This window comes from Pristiophorus japonicus, chromosome 11, assembly GCF_044704955.1.
Source record: "Pristiophorus japonicus isolate sPriJap1 chromosome 11, sPriJap1.hap1, whole genome shotgun sequence".
NCBI lineage: Eukaryota > Metazoa > Chordata > Chondrichthyes > Pristiophoridae > Pristiophorus > Pristiophorus japonicus.
The window spans coordinates 129,714,892-129,736,139 of NC_091987.1; the positions used below are offsets into that span (position 1 = coordinate 129,714,892).

Sequence of the window (21,248 nt, forward strand, 5' to 3'; positions counted from 1 at the left end):
AACCTCCTACGTTTTAGGATAACTTGGCTTAATCACGCGAAGCAAATGTGCACCTTATCAAGTCATGGCCATAAACCCTTGTTTATCAGTGATGGTCACACAAGCTACTTTGTCCACTACTTTCTCACGGGAAACCAAGTCTGTCTGTTCTTATTTTCTTATTGATTCCTAGAACCATTTTATTAACCCTTTCATGATTCTTCCACATACATTCACATTCCCTCCTTTTATCATTTCATGATAAATTCTTATTCATAAATGTTTACTCTCAATTTTGTGCACGGCCCGGTACTCCCTGCCTCAACGTGCTGGCCAGTCACGCAGTTTCAGGAGTCCTGCTTGCTTAGATCAAATTATGCCCCATGTTATTGCTAAGATCAATTTTGTCCCGACCAGTATGTGTGAAATTATACAAATCCAAGGATGGATGTTCACATTTATTCCCCAATCCCAGACCTTTCTCCACCAACTCTGACTTTGTAAGTCTACATCGATATCTTCTTCCAGTACTTTGATTTTAGTTTGCAGTTGGTGGTAGAGCTTTACAGATTGACCCACTCTGAGCCTCAACTCTCGTAATACTTTGGTTAGATGTGGGATGGGTGATATGCGCTTGCCTGATCGTGACACGTCGTAGTGGCGTAAAGCAAAAGTTTGGCTGTGGTATAGGGCATTGCAGGTCATTTGGGTCCCTTGTCTTACTTCTACACAGGTATCCACACTCTGGCAAGGGGTAATGCCCGTGTTTGAGTCGTGAAGACAGGAATAATTGGACTGCTTTGTGAGACAAATCTGGTTAACGGGCACGTCCAATTTTGCGCACCCGAATCCTGCACCATTCCAACACTGTGGGTACCCATCCTTCCCAGACCCTGTGGTGTTTAGGCAGGTGGCCGGGGTGCCTCAGCCATCGGAATATGTGAAGGTAATGTTTTCGGCGGGCTGGGTATCATTGTATCCTCGTATGTAAAGACTGGGATCCATAACCGGGGTTGGGGTAAACAATTCGGTGACCGACATAACAGGGTAGCATACAACCGACTCTGGCGCAAATAAGATCTTATGAGTCCTCAGGAATATATTATGATTTTTCCCCAGTTGCCCTTGCATGTTCCTTTTCCTCCTTTGCCTTGTTACTGATTCCAGGGATTGGTCCTTTGAATCAACTAAGTCATCTTCAGGTTGGTCAGGGCAAACAAAGTCCATCTCACATTCCCTGAACCGGCATTTAAATTCCATCGGTCTTTGCCCTGTAGAGTCACCTGTCGATCAACCTGTGAGAGTATACCCGTACGGGATTTTATTTTAGTCATGGTCCATGATTCGAAATCGTCTGGTATCCTGGTTCCACATTGTACGATATCTCCCGTACAGAGGCGGAGAATTTGCTCTCGTGAGCCATTGGTTGGGCAGCTGAGTAGTCGTCCCCCTGTTTTTGTTACTGTTATCAGCAGGATCACGACTCCTAGCAGCAGAGTTCCGTGCATTCTTTCAATCCTGAAAGACAAAAGGGCTTACAAACCGTCATGTTACTATCGTGGCCACCAAGGCCTCATGTTATGCCTAAATACCTAAAAGCAGGACAAGCAATCATATGATAATTAGATGAATTAAAATTATGGCTTAAAATTACGGCAAAACGGTTACGGAACGACAGGAACGAACGTATTATGGCACTTCAATTATTAGTCCACGTCTATCTCCACTCCCCCTTTTGATTACCGCCGGTAATCAATTTGCAATGATGCATGTGCACCCACGCGTCTCTACCTTCCACCTTTACAGCGGTGGAGGTGGTGAGTAAGACCTGAAATGGACCATCCCATCGGGGCTGGAGATGACGTCGCGTCCAATTTTTGATGAGGACGAAGGATCCGGGCTCGATAGGGGATGATCCGTGAGAAGAGGGACGGTCATCATAAGCGGTGCGAACCTGTGAATGAGAGGCTCGCAATGCCTTAGTTAGGGCTAACACATAGGCAGTCATCTCCTCAGTCATGTGATGAAAGTGGACGGCAACTGGGGAATGGTGGTCCCAAGGGGTGCGAAGAGGTCTGCCGTACACAATCTCGGCCGGGGTGAGACGCGTCGACCCTGCGGGGGTGGAGCGAATCTGAAAAAGAGCTACAGGTAACAATTTTAACCAAGTCGACCCTGTTTGAGAGGTCAATTTAGCTAACTTGGTTTTAAGAGTCTGGTTGGTTCGCTCGACCAGACCCGCCGCCTGGGGGCGATAAGCACAATAGAGTTGTTGATGTATCCCTAACTGTTGGCACAATTCCTTGTTTACAGCTGCAATGAAATGGGGTCCGTTATCTGAGCTAAGACGACCGGGAACCCTAAAGCGAGGGATAATTTCCTTCAGCAATATCTTAACAACAGTACAGGCTCTATTATCCGTAGTAGGATAAGCTTCAATCCATTTACAAAAAACATCAACAATAACCAACACATATTTATAAGACTGACAGTGTGGCAATTCTATATAGTCCATCTGCAAAGTCTAGAAGGGTCCGGCTGGCAAGGGTGTTTTACCTAATAAACATGGTACCCCCCCTTCCAGGATTATGGCGTTGGCATGTAAGACAACGAGAAATAATATTCTGCGCAAACATTTGGAGGCTAGGATGCCACCATGTCTGGAGGAGCAGGTCACTAGTGGCTTTTGCTCCACAATGCGTGGCATAATGAACACATTCAATTACCCAAAGGGCCAATTCATCGGACATACAAATTTGACCAGCAGGTGTGATCCACAACCCGGAGGCAGTATCATATTTACAATCAAGATCGTTCCAAAGTTGTTTTTGTACAGCAGGAGCGTCCTCCTGTAGGCGAAGTACTTCTTCGATGATTGGCATTGGCTTTTCAGGGGCCGACAAGCTCGGTTTAAAGCTGGACGTCTGCCTCATCATTCGGGGCACAACAATCTGCTGACTCCTTGCAGCACACTTAGCCGCCTCGTCAGCACGGCGGTTTCCGATGTCGATTGGAGAGGAACCGGCAGTATGAGCGGAACATTTAATAACAGCGATTTATCGAGGGAGCAGAAGAGCAAGTAATAGGTCAGACACAAGCACTTGGTTCGAGATTGGCGTACCGGTTGAAGTTAGGAATCCTCGGTTTTTCCAGAGCTGGCCGAAGTCGTGGACAACCCCAAAGGCGTAACGGGAGTCAGTGTAGATATTGACTCGGAGATCCTCTCGTAAAATACATGCACGGGTGAGGGCAAAAAGATCTGTTTGCTGAGCGGAAAGGGGGACCTGGAAGGCTCCAGACTCGAGAGTCGTTCCTTCTTTGTTGATGGAGGAACTGCCATCAGTGAACATAACGAGATCAGGGTTTAACAGAGGGGTATCTGAAAGGTCGGAGCGAGGGCTCGTGTCCTCGAGGACTGAGTGCAGACAGTCATGATCCGGCTTCTCAATAACAAGAGGTGGACTTTCAATGAAAGTTGCCGGGTTTAGCGTGGTACAGTGTCTGAAGGTGAGGTGTGGATTATTAAGGAGGTAGATCTCATATCTGTTCTGTCGGGCTGAGGTCAAGTGCTGAGTTTGAAGTTGGCCGAGCAAGGCTACTACGGCGTGGGAGCTATAGACCACAATCTCTTGCTGCAGAGTCATATTAGCAGCGGATTGCAAGCTATCATAAATGGCAGCCAGAATCTGTGTACAGTGGGGATATCCAAGGGCGACAGGGTCAAATTTTGAGGAAAAATATGCAACTGGTCGGTGTCTATCTCCATGCTTCTGAGTCAGAACCGAAGTAGCGCATTCTTGGAGAACAGTACAATATAACTGGAACGGGCGATCGTAGAGGGGTCTTCCCAAGGCTGGTGCTTGTGTAAGGCAAAGCCTTAACTGTTGGAAGGCATCTGTTGCCTCTGGTGACAGCGTGAAATCTCCTGCGCTGCTTCTAAGGCTTCGTGAGTTTAATGTGTTAAGGCTTCCTTAAATCTAGTCCATTCAGGACCAGTAAGTACCTGTTGTACCAGAGACCAAAGGTCCCTTGAGTCTGCTTGATAGACTCTGATGGTTCGTGACAAAAATTCAATGAACCGTTGAGGACAGGTATTTTTATTCGGGGCGCTGGTTAATATGGACATAAGTTCATGAGGTTTCCAAGGTAACCACACTTGTATCTTAGCAGGGGGCTGCACATCCGGGCCTCCATCCTCAATAGGCGCTGCTGGTGCCAACACGCGAGGGTTAGGGATAGTTCTGACGGGCAGCTGTTTCGGCGCGTGTTTCTTCAGGGGTCTTGGTGTCTCCCCATCATTGTCCCCTTCAACATCGCCAACCCATCCCGACTCTGAATCTGTCCCAGTATCTGACCCTGACACTATCACATCATCCTCATCCGTAGGGGTTGATTTCCCCTTTTTCCCTTTACCACTACGTCGTTGATTTCTTTCAAGCTGTTGTAATCTCCCTATTTCCTGTTCAAGTTGACGCCGTCTTTGAACCTGGCTTCTAGTCCCCTCTGCAACGGATCGACAGAACACCTCATCATCAGACTTAGTTCCCCGAGACTGTCGTTCTATATTAGACACATTGTCTAAACTGGGATAAATGAGTGTTGCAGCAGCAGTGGCGCCCGGTGTTGGGACATTAGGACCGGGGTAAGGGGGTGGTAGAACTCCGTTCGTCTGTAAATTTGGCACCGGCACATTTACTGCCACAGCCACGTCAGCCAAGGCATTAACATCGGGTTGTGCCGTCGGACGAGGCGGGGGAGCCCCTGGAGTCATATTCCAATTATCCCATTCATTGTCATCGTCAGCCCCTTGCATGCCAAGACCAGCCATTGAACTACGTAGTTCAGTTAAAGATTCCTTGTTTGTTCTATTTCTCTTTTCCTGTGCACATTCCTTTCTTTAAATTTCCAATGACTTAGGGATTCCCGCATCGGTTAATTTAATTCCTGCCTTGAGAGCATTCTCCTGCCAACTCGCCAGAATATTCTTATCTTTTTTATCTTGACAATGTTGGCGCCAAATTTCGATCAATTTCTTACTCTTTTTCCCGATTCCCCTTTTCCAAATTAATTCTTGGGCACGTTTAATTGTTTCTAAATCACTTGAACCCCCTAATGGCCATATGTCTGAACCTAATTTCTGATTCAAACCTCCTGACAATTGTCTGAGTTGCTCGTTTTTATCTGGGTGTTTATTACCCATGATATAACTTATCTTAACCTAGGTATTCAATGTTTTGACGGACTCATTAAGTGAGACCATTTCAAATCAGTTATTCAACGTTTTGACGGACTCATTAAGTGAGACAATTTCAAATCAGTTATCTTTTAACCCACCACCGTGGTGTGCACCCACAACTTCCTTTTCTCTTTATTCCTTTTCTCTCTATTCCTTACTGTTTTAATGTTTGACTGACTACTTGTGGTAGACAATTTCCAGATCAACCTACTCCTTCGTCATTTTAACGGACCACCATCGTGGACAATTCCAAATCTATCTTTTCCTGGGGTAATCTGACAACTGACCACGGGTGATCCCGTCAACAATTAATTGAACAGTGGTGAAAGATCCACGACCAGAACTTACGACAGGAGGAAAACAAAGTGCCAATTTAACTAAATATACTCACTTTGGGGCCCATTTCCTCTGCCGCGTCCCGTCTGTAGGATATCAATGATTCAGCCACTTCCAATCGAGAGTTTTTGGGATCCCACTTCTGACACCAAATGTTAAGTCCTAGTTCGGGTGGTCAGCTGCATTCGACAATAATCGAGTCAGATACCTTCAATCTTTACGTCTTTATTGAAGCAGCTTCGGACCTGTTACCAAACTGCCAGCACAGAGTCTACAGATTCCGGGGCAGGCAGACAAAAGGTCTGCCTATCCTCACAGACGCATCCCTTTTATTCTTACAAACCAAAGGAGGTATGGCCTGCTTCATCAATCACAGTGTGTTACTAGGGCTTCATGAATTGACAGCCTGTTTATCTTTAGAACACTTTATGCTTTTACGAGCGGAATTGCAACAAGCAGAATTGCTCAGGGACACCAAAACCTCCTACGTTTTAGGATAACTTGGCTTAATTACGCGAAGCAAATGTACACCTTATCAAGTTATGGCCATGAACCCTTGTTTATCAGTGATGGTCACACAAGCTACTTTGTCCACTACTTTCTCACAGGAAACCAAGTCTGTCTGTTCTTATTTTCTTATTGATTCCTAGAACCATTTTATTAACCCTTTCATGATTCTTCCACATACATTCACATTGGTAACATCATCCGACAACACATCACATTCCACATGTACGCTGTCAACACTCAGCTCTACCTCAACACCACATCTTTCAACCCCTTCACTGTCTCTAAATTGTCACGCTATTTGTCCGACATCCAACATTGGGTGAGCAGAAAATTCCTCCAATTAAATATTGGGAAAACCAAAGCCATTGTCTTTGGTTCCCGCCACAAACTCCGTTCCTTAGCCACTGACTCCATTTCCCCTCCTGGCCACTGTCTGAGGCTGAACCAGACTGTTTGAAAGTTTGGCATCCGATTTCACCCTGAGCTGAGCTACTGACCCCATTTCCTCTCCATCGCCAAGACCTCCGATTTCCACCTCTGTAATATCGCTCTACCCCAGCTCAACTCATCTGCTGTTGAAACCCTCATCCATGCCTTTGTGTGTCAGCTGTGCATCAACGAGTAGCACTGTCAACTCTAAGTCAGAAGGTTGTGGGTTCAAGTCCCATTCCAGGGACTTGAGCACATAAATCTAGGCTGATACTCCAGTGTAGTGCTGAGGGAGCGTTGCACTGTTGGAGGTACCGTCATTTGGATGAAATGTTAAACAGTGGCCCTGTCTGCTCTCTCAGGTGGATGTAAAAGATCCCATGGCACTATTTCGAAGAAGAGCAGAGGAGTTATCTCCGGTGTCATGGCCAATATTTATCCCTGAATCGACATAACAAAAACAGATTATCTGGTCATTATCACATTGCTATTTGTGAGCATTTGCTGTGCGCAAAATTGGCTACGTGTTTCCCACATTACAACAGTGACTACACTCCAAAAGTACTTCATTGGCTATAAAACGCTTTGAGACATCTGGTAGTCGTGAAAGGCACTTTATAAATGTAAGTCTTTCTTTGTTACCTCCAGACTCAACTATTCCAACACGTTCCTGGTCGGCCTCCCACTCTCCAAAAACTCGAGCTCATCCAAATCTCTGCTGCCCGAATGCTAACTCACACAATGTTCCACTCACTCATCACCCCTGTGCTCACTGACCTACATTGGTTCCCTGTCTGGCAGAACCTTGATTTAAAAATTATTTTCCTTGTGTTCAAATCCTTCCATGGCCTCACCCTCCCTATGTCTATAACCACCTCCTCTAAGCTGCGTGCATGTGCAGCAATCTGGAAGGTACTGTGCAGGCCGCTCGCAAGTTGTTCCTTCTGAGATACTGTGCGTGTGGTGCCGATCATCAAATTTAAAGATACCACATACTGAAATAAATAGGCTGTGTACAACAAAGAAATTTGCGCTCCTCCAATTCTAGCCTCTTGCACATCCCCGATTATAATCGCTCCACCATTGGGGGCCATGCCTTCAGCTGTCTAGGCCCTAAGCTCTGGAATTTCCTGCCTAAACCTCTCCACCTCTCTCCTCCTCCTTAAATAAATTCCTTAACCTACCTCTGTGACCTCACCTGCCCATATATCGCTTTATGTGGCTCAGTGTCAGATTTTGCCTGATAATGCCCCTGTGAAGCTCCTGAGGTAGGGATTGCCCTGGAGTCTGCAGGAATTGAAGATTAATCTCCAGGATACTGCTGCAATCTCCCCAGGAGAAAAATTGAAGGGGCATAAAACAAAGTGTTTTTTTCACTTTCTTTTAACACTTTTATTTATTACTTACAAAAATATGAGAGATGGAGAAGAAAGGCTGTTTGACTGGGCAGGGCAGTCAGAGGCAAGAGGTCATGTGATGAATGCTCCAAGGATACATCCAACCAGGCAGCCAATGGCTGAGTTGGTAGCACTAAGACCTCTGAGTCAGAAGGTTATGAGTTCATGTCCCACTTCAGAGACTTGAGCACCAAAATCTAGGCTGGCACTCCAGTGCCGTACTGAGCGAATGCTGGACTTGAATGAGACGTTAAACCGAGGCCCCATCTGCTTTCTCAGGTGGATGTAAAAGATTCTATGGCATTATTTTGAAGAAGTACAGGGTGTCCTGGCCAATATTTAGCCCTCAATCAACATCACTTAAAAAAAGAAATTATCTGGTCATTATCACATTGCTGTTGGTGGGAGTTTACTATGTGCAAATTGGCTACATTACAGCAGTGACTGCACTTCAAAAGTACTTAATTGGCTGTAAAACATTTTGGGACGCCGATAGTCGTGAAGGCACTATATAAATGCAAGTCTTTTCTTTCAGAGTTGGTATCCCTAGCCTTGGGAGGCTTTGCTTTATAAATGCAAGTTGTTGTTGTTGTTGTTGTGCAGGTATTTCTGCTGGAGTCTTGGAGACTATTCCTCTATTGTTTGGAGCCCACAGATGCTGTGCAGATAAAGTGTATGAGGCAGCATGCAGCTTTTATTTCTCGGCCCTCGATTGTTGCCTCCTATTCTGGGTTGGGATGGTCAGAGGCTGATTCCCAATACTCGGGAGTCTTCAGGCTTGCCTCATGCCCTGTTCTGATTGGTTGACTCTCCGCCCGAGCCCGCTTGCGCGAGGGCGAAGGAAGCCCGCGCCTGCGCGCTCCTGAAGTTTGGGAGGGTGACCGATGGCGACGCTGCTGAGGTGCCGCTTCAGGGCGGCGCTGAGCGGTGGCAGTGTCAGCGTCCGCCGCACCCGGCCTGCCGCCACCCACCACCGAGCCAGGGTGAGTGACGCGACGCGAGGTCTCAGCTGGCGGGAGGGTTGAAGCGCGGCTGGGCGGGACAAGGCAGCAGTGGGCCCGGAGCGGCCGACCGGCTCAGCGCACCAGCCGAGGCTGGCTGACTCGGCTGTAGGGGTGTGGGGGTGTGTGAGCGCCGCCCGCGGTCACTGGCAGACTCTCACTCCCACTCTCCTCGTGTCACGGCAGTGGGATGAGCTGGAGCTGCGCTATCTGGCAATTTGGTGCAAGATTGAATATCCGAATGTCACGGTGACCCTCGGCTGTTTGAATGGTTGGATGCAAGCTTGTGTGCACCCATATTGACGCATGCATTGCATCCTATCTGGCCAGCGCTCCAGTTCAGATTTCTGCTCGGAGGTTCAGTAATTCACAGATCGCCAGAGCGTTTTGCAGGTGTCCTGTTTGCAGAACTGCAGTTACTGCTTTTGCTGATCTCTGGGGATATGCAGTTATCACAGTGATTCTCAGCATCTCCGTCCCTTATAGCCAGTCTGCTGCAAATGAATTGTACCGCGGGTTCCAAATAAAGTGGGGACCAGCTTGTTTACCACTGCAAAGTGAACACATCATGGGTCTGGAGTATGCGGTTGTAATGACGGCGAAACTGTGAGCATTTACTGTCATTACTCTGTGAAACGTGCAGCAACTTCTGGCGTCTGCACATGTGCAGTTAAACGTGGAGATCCAGAAGTTGCTGTCAGTGATTCCCTGCTCCTCCACAAGGCGCACTGTTGAAGACCCCACAGACATCAATCTTTGAGAAATCACTGAATTGACAAGAACTTCCCCGATACGCTGTAATATCCCTGTTAAAACCCCCCTGAAAATGTTAAGCCTTGTTCAGTGAGGTGTAACTGGGGTTTTAATGACATACTAAGTCATAATTATTACTGACAACCTCTCTGGCTGTAAAAAAATGAATTTTATAATTGTGGAATGTCAAATCTTTCCATTATAAAAATTCCATATTTTAAAGTTTTTTAATATTTCAGCTTCTATCTTAATCCCATGTGTATATTTATTCTGTTCTCTGGAAAATGTATAAAAAGTGAAGGATAATCAGTGCATTTTACTTCTTGGTTTGCTGTCTGAGAATCCTTCAATGTGATTGGCTGCTTAGCCTACTTGATTAAATCACTTGCTGGATGCTGGAGATCTCCTAGACTTGGCACCAGAATCAAATTAATGTCAGGAAAGGTGAAATTGTGCCACAGAGATCACTAGATCTTTGTGGGCAGCTTTCTTCAAGATCAGTGGTGAACGCCATGGACGGCAAAATCTGGGCCATGATGTATACCCAGGCTTGACTATTCCAGTGCGCTCTTAGCTGGCCTCCCACCTCCACCATTTCATAAACTTGAAATCATCTAAAACTCTGCTGCCCGTATCTGCACTCGCATCATGTCCTTTTGACCATCGCCCCTATGCTTGCTGACCTGCATTGGCTTCTGCTCCACCAGCACCTCAAATTTAAAATTCTCATCCTCGTGTTAAAATTCCTTCATGTCTCTGTAACCTTCTCCAGCTCTACAACCCTCTTGAGAATTCTGCATTTCTCCAATTCTGGCCTCTTTACCATCCCCCACTTCCTTCGCCCCACCATCGGTGGCCATCCCTTCAGTTGTCTAAGCCCTAAGCTCTGGAATTCCCACCCTATACCTCTTCACCTATCCACTGCTCCTCCTTAAAACCTACCTCTTTGACCAAGATTTTGGTCACCTGCCGTAATAAGAACATAAGAAATAGGAGCAGGAGTAGGCCATTTGGCCCCTCGAGCCTGCTCTGCCATTCAATAAGATCATAACTGATCTGATCATGGACTCAGCTCCACTTCCTTGCCCGCTCCCCATATCCCTTTATTCCCTTATCGTTCAAAAATCTGTCTATCTCCACCTTAAATATATTCAGTGACCCAGCCACCACAGCTCTCTGGGCAGAGAATGCCATAGATTTATTATCCTCAGAGAAGAAATTCCTCCTCATCTCAATTTTAAACAGGCGGCCCCTAATTCTGAGACTATGTCCCCTATGAGTAGAAATATCCTCTGCATCCACCTCATTATTTTATATGTTTCTATAAGATCACCTCTCATTCTTCTGAACTCCAATGAGTATAGGCCCAACCTACTCAACCTATCTTCATAAGTCAACCCCCTCATCTGCGGAATCAACCTAGTGAACCTTCTCTGAACAGCCTCCAATGCAAGTACATCCTTCCTTTAAATAAAGAGACCAAAACTGTACACAGTACTCTAGGTGTGGCCTTACCAATACCCTGTACAGTTGTAGCAGGACTTCTCTGCTTTTATACTCTATTCCCCTTGCAATAAAGGCCAACATTCCATTTGCCTTCCTGATTACTTGCTGTACTGCATACTAACTTTTTGTGTTTCATGCACAAGGACCCGCAGGTCCCTCAGCAATTTGTAATTTTTCTCCATTTAAATAATTTGTTTTTCTATTGTTGCTGCCAAAGTGGATAACCTCACATTGTCCCACATTATACTCCATCTGACAAATTTTTGCCCACTCACTTAACTTGTCAATATCTCTCTGCGGATTTTTTGTGTCCACCTCATAATTTGCTTTCCCACCCATCTTTGTATCATCAGCCATCTTGGCTACATTACACTCGGTCCCTTCAATCAAGTTATTAATATAGATTGTAAATAGTTGAGGCCCCAGCACCGATCCCTGCGGCACCCTACCAGTCACTGTTTGCCAACCTGAAAATGGCCCATTTATCCTGACTCTCTGTTTTCTGTTCGTTAGCCAATCCTCTATCTATGCTAATATATTACCCCCAACCCTGTGAACTTTTATCTTGTGCAGTAACCTCTTATCGAATGTCTTCTGGAAATCCACTGGTTCCCCCTTATCCACCCTGCTCGTTACATCCTCAAAGAACTCCAGCAAATTTGTCTCACATGATTTCTCTTTCATAAAACCATGCTGACTCTGCTTGATTGAATCATGCTTTTTCAAATGTCCTGCTACTGCTTCCTTAATAATGGACTCTAGCATTTTCCCGACAGATGTTAGGCTAACTGGTCTATAGTTTCCTGCTTTTTGTCTGCCTCCTTTTTTAAATAGGGGTGTTAAATTTGTGGTTTTCCAATCCCCTGGGACTGCCCCAGAATCCAGGGAGTTTTGGTAGATTACAACCAATGCATTCACTGTCTCTGCAGCCACTTCTTTTAAGCCATCAGGTCCAGGGGACTTGTTCGCCTTTAATACCATTATTTTACCGAGTATTACTTCATCAGTGATAGTGATTGCTCCCTATAGCTCCTTGATTATCCACTATTGGGATGATTTTAGTGTCTACTACCGTGAAGACCGATACAAAATATTTGTTCACTGTCTCTGCCATTTCCCTGTTCTCCATTATTAATTCCCCAGTCTCACCCACCAGGGGACCTACATTTACTTTAGCCACTCTTTTCCTTTTTATGTACCTGTAGAAACTCTTACTATCTGTTTTTATATTTCGTGCTAATTTACTTTCGTAATCTATCTTCCCTCTCTCTCTTTTAGTCGTTCTTTGGTGGCATTTAAAAATTTCCCAATCCTCTGGTCTCCCACTAGTCTTGGCCACATTGTATGCCCTTGTTTTCAATGTGATACCATCCCTGATTTCCTTAGTTAGCCACGGATGGTTATCCTTTCTCTTACAGTCTTTCCTTCTCATTGGGATATATTTTTGTTGCGAGTTATGAAATATCTCCTTAAATGTCTGCCACTGCTCTTCAACTGTCCCACTCTGTAATCTATTTTCCCAGTCCATTTTAGCCAACTCTGCCCTCATACCTTTGTAGTCTCCTTTATTTAAGCTTAGGACCCTGGTTTGAGAACCAATTTTCTCACCTTCCAACTGAATTTGAAATTCAACCATGTTATGGTCACTCATGTAATGTCTCCTTCTTTGGCTCAGTGTTAATTTTTGTCTGATTACGCTCCTGTGAAATGTCTTGGGATATTTTACTTTATTTAAATGCAAGTTTTTATATAATGATGCTGATTCCTCCATCATGATGTGTTTCTAGCATAAGTTGTTTAGTTTCAAAACACCCATGTAATATTTTATAAAGAAAAATTCCAGGAAACACTTGCATAATTGTACCTAATATAATGGCTTGTTCCTGTGTCATTTCTAATGGGATTAATTTAGATTGCAAAGTGTAGTCAACTTTGGGAATGATAAGTTCCCTCATCAGCTGAGTAATACAGATAATGTTGGTAATCTTTCATCTATTACACGGTATTTGCTTTTGCATATTAAGTTGCAAAATAAGCGCATTATATTGCAGAATAAATAACTCCTTTTTCAGATGCTGTTTCATCTATGTAGAGAATAACGATTCATTTTTTAATTTATCAACGAGCATGAAAAGATTGGCTTCAAACTTTAATATTTTCTCGTTTTCTCAAGTGTTTTTATTAAGTTCTAAAGTTGAAGTTCACTTACTGAGGTGTGCTGTTTCTCTGGTGGCTGGCACACGTAACTGGATGATGCCAGTGCCTGCCAGTGTTCACTTGCTAATGTTTTTTGGAGTGCTACAGGAGCTGTTTTTAAAAAAAAACAGGTGGCCAGCATTTCCCAAGGTCAATGCTGAGCTGAGCATTGAGTGCCAACTTTATTACGAGTCCACTATGGCTTTCTAAAACGTGTGATGGGGAACCTATTGGAGAGTTAAAGCAAAATCCTGGCAAAGTTGACTTTCTCTTTTAACTTTAAGAGTGGCATGCAATTTAATAGAGAGAGACCATCACTTGCATGTGCTTGATACCTTGAAAGAAAAAAAAGGTCGCGTGTGTTGAACTGTTTTTTAATATGTGTAGTACTTATTTAGGTTAGATTACTGAGAATGACCTTCAAAGTCCCTTGAGCTGTCGGCTACTCTCGCCAATGGAACATTGATCTAGTCATTAGATAAACATTAATATGTTGCATACTTCATTTTTTATTTTAGAATTTTTATACATGATGCAATTTGTGAGTGATTTGATTTTAATCTGCCTTTTACCAGATTATTTGTTTTGAATTCTTTAGATTTTTGGATTGCTTTCAGTCAGTGGGTTGCAAAATATTCAGCAGCAGCAGAGGAACCTTTTCTTGCATGAATACCTAAGTATTCGATTACTGAAGGACGCAGGCATCCCTGTTCCCGAGGGGAGAGCTGTTTCTACACCAGAGGAAGCCTATGATGCAGCCAAAGCAATTGGTATGACAATGACCACTACAGTTAATTTGTAATTACTTTTGTGTTTGTCAATTAAAACAGTGGCAATTTTAGATTGAGATAAAAATGAAACTGAATGAAGTCTGACACCAGCCATAAGGAGAATACTATTGTGGAAAATGAACAATCTTGACAGGGTGGTAATTCAGGATTATTGTACCATTGTGTGCCATCACCGAACGATAGGATGCTGTAATTAAAGAGAGGAAATGCTGGCGATGCATAGCAGGGCAGTCAGCATCTACAAAGGGAAAGGACAAGTTAATTTTTTGGGTAAAACTCTCAGCTTATCTTTTAGTTTTCAGTTCTGACTAAGCATTTCCGTGAGGATGGGAAAATAGAGAAGAAAGAGAAGAGGTAGAAGCAACAGATACCCTAATAATTTTTCTCTTTCCACCCATCCTAAGATGTTTGCTTATCTTTCAGTTTTCAGTTCTAGTGAAAGCTATATACTCAAAATGTTGACTTATCCTTTCTCCTCTTCTCTTCTGTTTCAGCAGTAGCTCAGTGGGTTGTACACGTGCCTGAGAGTCAGAAGATTGTGGGTTCAAGTCCCACTCCAGGAACTTGAGCACATTTAAAAAAAAAAAAGGTCTAGGCTGACAGTCCAATGCAGTGCTGAGGGAGTGCTGCACTGTCGGAGGTGCCGTCTTTCGGATGAGCTGTTAAACCGATGGGAGTGACTATCTGTCCTTGCTCTCGCTTCTGCGCATGCGTCAGGAGACAAATAGTCACCGGCTCCGCACCCCCCCCCCCCCCCCCAGCGCATTTTACACTAACTCTTTTCTGCGCAAGCGTCCTCCTCTGGACCGGCCCCAAACGCCAAGTTGCAGCCCTGAGCCTCAGCGGCAGTTTGAGTGAAGAGTGTGGCCGGCGGGGGGAGAGAGCGAGAAGCGGGCCGGCGGGGGGGAGAGAGAGCGAGAAGCGGGCCGGCGGGGGGGAGAGAGAGCGAGAAGCGGGCCGGCGGGGGGGAGAGAGAGCGAGAAGCGGGCCGGCGGGGGGAGAGAGCGAGAAGCGGGCCGGCGGGGGGGAGAGAGAGCGAGAAGCGGGCCGGCGGGGGGGGGGGGGGGGGGGGAAGAGCGAGAAGCGGGCCGGCGGGGGGGAGAGAGAGAGTGAGAAGCGGGCCGGCGGGGGGAGAGAGCGAGAAGCGGGCCGGCGGGGGGGAGAGAGAGCGAGAAGCGGGCCGGCGGGGGGGGAGAGAGCGAGAAGCGGGCCGGCGGGGGGGGGGGAAGAGCGAGAAGCGGGCCGGCGGGGGGGAGAGAGAGAGCGAGAAGCGGGCCGGCGGGGGGAGAGAGCGAGAAGCGGGCCGGCGGGGGGAGAGAGCGAGAAGCGGGCCGGCGGGGGGGAGAGAGAGCGAGAAGCGGGCCGGCGGGGGGGGAGAGAGCGAGAAGCGGGCCGGCGGGGGGGGGGGGAGAGAGCGAGAAGCGGGCCGGCGGGGGGGGGGAAGAGAGCGAGAAGCGGGCCGGCGGGGGGGGGGAAGAGAGCGAGAAGCGGGCCGGCGGGGGGAGAGAGCGAGAAGCGGGCCGGCGGGGGGGGGGGAAGAGAGCGAGAAGCGGGCCGGCGGGGGGGGGGAAGAGAGCGAGAAGCGGGCCGGCGGGGGGGGAGAGAGCGAGAAGCGGGCCGGCGGGGGGGGAGAGAGCGAGAAGCGGGCCGGCGGGGGGAGAGAGCGAGAAGCGGGCCGGCGGGGAGAAAGAGCGAGAAGCGGGCCGGCGGGGAATGCCTTCTGGAAATCCAAATACACCACATCCACTAGTTCCCCCTTATCCACCCTGCTCGTTACATCTTCAGACCCTAGCATCCAGTTACAGAAAAGTAATGGCAGAGGCTCGGGAGAAGACTGCCTTCCCATATGTTTTGGGAAATGTATGTGCTGCAGGGTGGCTGAAAAGAATGATTGTAAAAAGAGCAAGCAACCTCAATGGTATCCATTGAGGGACAGCAGTCACCGGCCCTTATTTCTGAGTTTATTTACAAACATTAACTGATGACTGTACTCATTACGACAGATATTTTTGCAAGTAGCTGATTTGACTTGTACAAACAAAAATTGACTCCCATCAAAAACAGTGTGATGATTATGGTAGAGATGTTCCATTTTCAAAGTACTATTAAGGGCTACACTGACAACGAGAAGATTAATGGCACAGGATGTTTTTATATTGTTTTGAATAGTAATTTACATAAGACTATGTATTTTATCCCTACTAAACGAGTCCGTGTCCAAATGTAAAGCGAGCTCAAAGAGATTTCTGCTAACACCGTTCCTCTTAGTGAAAATTTTAGATTGATGATCTTTAAACACTGACTTCCCAACTAGATGAAATAGTGTTTCCCAATTAAGTCTATCCAAATTCTTAATTTGTTGTTCTGGCCAACATTCTGCCCTCAATCAGTATCCCACGAACTAATCTTTCATTCACTTGTTTGTGGAAAATTACTGTGCAACCTTGGTGCCATATTTGACCCTGAAATTAGCTTTCGACCACACATTCGCAACATAACTTAAGACAGCCTATTTCCACCTCTGTAACATCGCCCACCTCCGCCCTTGCCTCAGCTGATCTGGTGCTGAAGCCCTCATCCATGCCTTTGTTACCTCTAGAATTGACTATTCCAATGCACTCCTTGCTGGCCTCCCACATTCTACCGTACCTAAACTAGAGGTGATCCAAAACTCGGCTGCCCGTGTCCTAACTCACACCAAGGCCCATTCACCCATCACCCCTGTGCTCGCTGACCTATATTGGCTCCCGGTTAAGCAACGCCTCGATTTCAAAATTCTCAACCTTGTTTTCAAATCCCTCCATGGCCTCACCCCTCCCTATCTCTGTAATCTCCTCCGGCCTCACAACCCTCCAAGATATCTGCACTTTAATTCTGGCCTCTTGAGCATCCCTGATTATAATCGCTCAACCATTGGTGGCCATGCCTTCTGTTGCATCGGCCCTATGCTCTGGAATTCCCTGTCTAAACCTCTCCACCTCTCTTTCCTCCTTAATGACGCTCCTTAAAACCTACCCCTTTGACCAAGCATTTGGTCACCTGCCCTAATTTCTCCTTATGTGGCTCAGTATCAAATTTTTTATCATCATATTTCTGTGAAGCGCCTAGGGATGTTTCACTACGCTAAAGGTGCTATATAAATACAGGTTGTTGTGCTCAACTTGGCTGTTATAATTACCTGAGTAACATTTCAAGTGTTATCCATTAGTTATAAAGTGCTTTGGGATATCTTGAAGACATGAAAAGACACTGTATATATGCAAATTCTTTTATCTGCTTTACCGCATATTTTTGGAAAAAATAGACCAGCTTTCTTTTTGGTGTACACACTGTTAGGTCCATTTTGAGACACGTAAAATTAATCGTTATAATTGTAAACCAGATAAAGGAATTCCTGACTTGGTCATGATTATTATTTTGATGTTGCATGCAATTTGCCAATGGTACAGTTACAGCTGTAATGGGGGAATGGAGTTCATGATGTTGGTGTGAATGACCTTGCATTTATTTACTATAGATATACAGGCTAACCACTTAATGCCAATGAGTATAAAGTGCGATAAGTACTGGTTCTTAGACTAATGTATACTTTGCATGTCAGCACTGTCACTGGCATTGTAATAAAAACAGAAAATGCTGTACACCATACTGATGAAGTGTACGCTGCAAGAAAGAGCAAATTTAAAAGCAGCACGAGAGATGTCAAGGCTCTAGAGCAGATTTGGGGTAAAAAAAAATAAGCAGAGTGGGTCAGGAAGGGACAGAGAGTAACAAAGGTACGAGGGCATTACTGACTAAGGTGATATCAGGGAAAAATTAAAAAAAGCCAAAGCTAAAAGCATTATATCTGCGCGAAGCATTCGCAACAAACTAGATTAATTAATAGCATAGATAGAAATGAATAGGTTTGATTTAATAGCCATTATGGAGACGTGGTTGCAAAGCGACCAAGGTTGGGAACTAAATTTTCCAGGATACATAACTTTTAGAAGAGATAAGCAAAATGGAAAAGGAGGAGGGGTAGCCCTGACGATAAAGACCGTAGAGAGAAACGATCTTGGCTCGGAAAATCAAGAAGTAGAATCAGTTTGGGTGGAGCTAAGAAACAGCAAGGGGCAGAAAATATTGGTGGGAGTTGTTTATAGGCTCCTAAACACTAGTGATAATGTAGGGCACAGTATAAATTAGGAAATTAGAGGTCATACAATAATCATGGGGCACTTCAATCTACAGCGCAAACCAAATTTGCAGTAATAGTGTGGAGGACGAATTCATGGAATGTATACAAGATGGTTTTCTAGATCAGTATGTTGAGGAACCAACTAGAGAACAGGCTATTTTAGATCTAGTTAATTAATAACCTTGTAGTAAAGGGACTTTTAGGAAAGAGTGACCATAATATGATAGAATTTTACATTAAGTTTGAAAGTGATTTAGTTATATCGGAAACTAGAGTCTTTAAATCTAAACAAAGGAAATTACATAGGTATGAGGGCGAGTTGGCTAAGGTAGATTGGGAAACTACATTAAAAGGTATGACGGTAGACAAGCAATGGCTAGCATTTAAAGAATTAATACATAATTTACAACAAAAATACATTCCTTTTAAGGCACAAAACCCCACAAAAAAGGTGATACAACCATGGCTAACAAGAGAAGTTAAAAAAATAGTATTAGATCAAAGGAAAAGGCTTATAATGTTGCCAAAAGGAGCAGTAAGCCTGAAAATTGGGAGGATTTTAGAATTCAGCAAAGGAGGACCAAGAAATTGATAAAGGAAGGGAAAATAGAGTGAGTAAACTAGAGAGAGACATAAAAACAGAATGTAAAAGCTTCTATAGGTATGTAAAAAGGAAAAGATTAGTGAAAGTAACCCTTACAGGCTGAGACAGGAGAAATTATAATGGGGAATATGGAAATGGCAAAGAAATTAAACACATTTTTAGTATCTGTCTTCACGGAAGAAGACACGAAAAACCTCCCGGAAATAGTGGAGTACCAAGGGTCTGGCAAGAATGAGGAACTGAAAGAAATTAATATTAGTAAAAAAATAGTACTGGAGCAATTAATGCCGATAAATCTCCTGGACCTGGGCCAACATCCTAGGGTTTTGAAAGAGGTGGCTATAAAGATAGTGAATGCATTGACCAGTTAGCTTGACATGAGTGTAGCGAACATGCTAGGAATCTATTATTAAAGATGTGGTAACAGGGCACTTAGAAAAGAATAATAGGATTGAGCAGAGTCAACACGGATTTATGAAACAGAAATTATGTTTGACAAATTTGAGTTTTTTGAGGCTGTAATTAGCAGAATAGATAAAGGAGGGGACCACTGGATGCGGTGTATTTGGATTTTCAGAAGGCATTTGATAAGGTGCCACACAAGAGGTTATTGAACAAAATTAGGGCTCATGAGATTGGGGTAATATACGAGCATGGATTGAGGATTGGTTAATGGACAGAAAACAGAGTAGGAATAAGCGGGTCATTTTCAGGTTGGCAGATTGTAACTAATGGGGTGCCGCAAGGATCAGTGCTTGGGCCCCAACTATTCACAATCTATATCAATGATTTGGATGAGGGGACCAAATGTAATATATCCAAGTTTACTGATGATACAAAGCTAGGTGGAATGTAAGTTGTGAGGAGGATGCAAAGAGACTTCAAGGGGATATAGACAGACTGAGTGAGTGGGCAAGAACATGGCAAATGGAATATAACGTGGACAAATGTGAAGTTATCCACTTTAGTAGGAAAAATAGAAAAGCAGAGTATTTTTTAAATGGTGAGAGATTGGGGAAGTGTTGGTTTTCAGAGGGACCTGGGTATCCTTGTACACAAATCACTGAAACATAGAAATTAGGTGCAGGAGTAGGCCCTTCGAGCCTGCACCACCATTCAATAAGATCATGGCTGATCATTCAACCTCAGTACCCTGAAAGCTAACATACAGGTACAGCGAAAGCAAATGGTGTTGGCCTTTATTTGGCCGGTTGAATTTGCCTGGATTGGGAGACCACAATCTTGTGCAGGTAGTTTTTGACTTGGGAATTGCTAAGTGACTCCCGGATACCCAGTTGGGAAATGATTCTCCAAATAAGTTTTTTTTGTGTAGGTTAATTTCTCTTCTGATCTTTCTTTCACATTCACTTTTTGAGTGTCAGGTTTTCTGGGTTAGCTTTAGTAGTTGCCTAAAATCAATAATTTTAGGCAATTGCAATTGATGTACGTTGCATTTCTAGGAGAACGGTTGATATAGCATGTTTGATATCTTATGGGAGTATGGATAACCCGAAAGACTAATTCCGGTGATTGGCACGTGTAACGGCGTACTGTTGGGTTTGCTCACTGTTTCAATGCCTGGTGATTTTTGGTTGTGTATCAAGAGCTTAGAAGGTCAGCCTACATGGTTGATAGAGAATGCTCCAGAGCCTTGGCACATGAATTGTGTGGGCATATTTTCAACATGGTTGCTAGTCACAGAGATGTAGGAGAGAATGGTTGGCAGCACTCTTGTTCCTTTGCTCCCTTGGGATAATCTGGCACGGATTGGTCCATGATGCTGGATTTGGATGCATACTGCCCAGCAGAGTTATTGGCACTTTGTTCTCCTCTGTTTTTCAAGTGTTTAGAGTCTTTTGGGTTGCTTCTCTGAGAGGAATCTGATGATCTTTATCTAATTTGGAGATTTTGAGTTGGAGTGGTTAGAATCAGACATGTGCCTGGGTTGAATATTCAACTTGAGGACACTTATTCTTTCTTTCCTGCATGTTGATTGGGAAGGGTGTCCAGCAGACTGTGACCTTGAGAAACCTTGGAAAGTTGGCTTGGGAGAGATTTTGCTGTTGAGCGTTAATTCATTAAAAAAAAATGTACCCTTTCCTCTCCTGAAAGTGTTGACTGTTTGCTAGGGTAAGATCCATAGGTGCTGTTTGGCAAAACTGAAATCAGAAGAGGCTGTTGAAAGGTTGCAAATGATAGATATTCAAATGAATGGCTAGTTCACATTGCAGTTGAAAGTCACACATCAATGTTACTGGCTCTGGTTTCACTCTTCAATTCACTACATCTGTCACCGATGTATTGGTTGCAGAACTGTGAAGAAAACATAA

General features: G+C 44.8%; 1 protein-coding gene across 1 annotated transcript in view; it reads left to right on the plus strand.

Annotated features, from left to right (window-relative positions):
* The first annotated feature begins 8,732 nt into the window (after positions 1-8,732).
* The window catches only part of LOC139276294 (succinate--CoA ligase [ADP-forming] subunit beta, mitochondrial-like), a 120,028-nt gene continuing 107,512 nt past the window's right edge, over positions 8,733-21,248 (plus strand). Inside the window, exons 1-2 of the mRNA XM_070894062.1 lie at positions 8,733-8,870; positions 13,942-14,113. Coding sequence (XP_070750163.1) covers positions 8,772-8,870; positions 13,942-14,113 — 271 coding nt within the window. The 5' untranslated portion in view covers positions 8,733-8,771. The remainder of the gene's footprint in view (positions 8,871-13,941; positions 14,114-21,248) is intronic.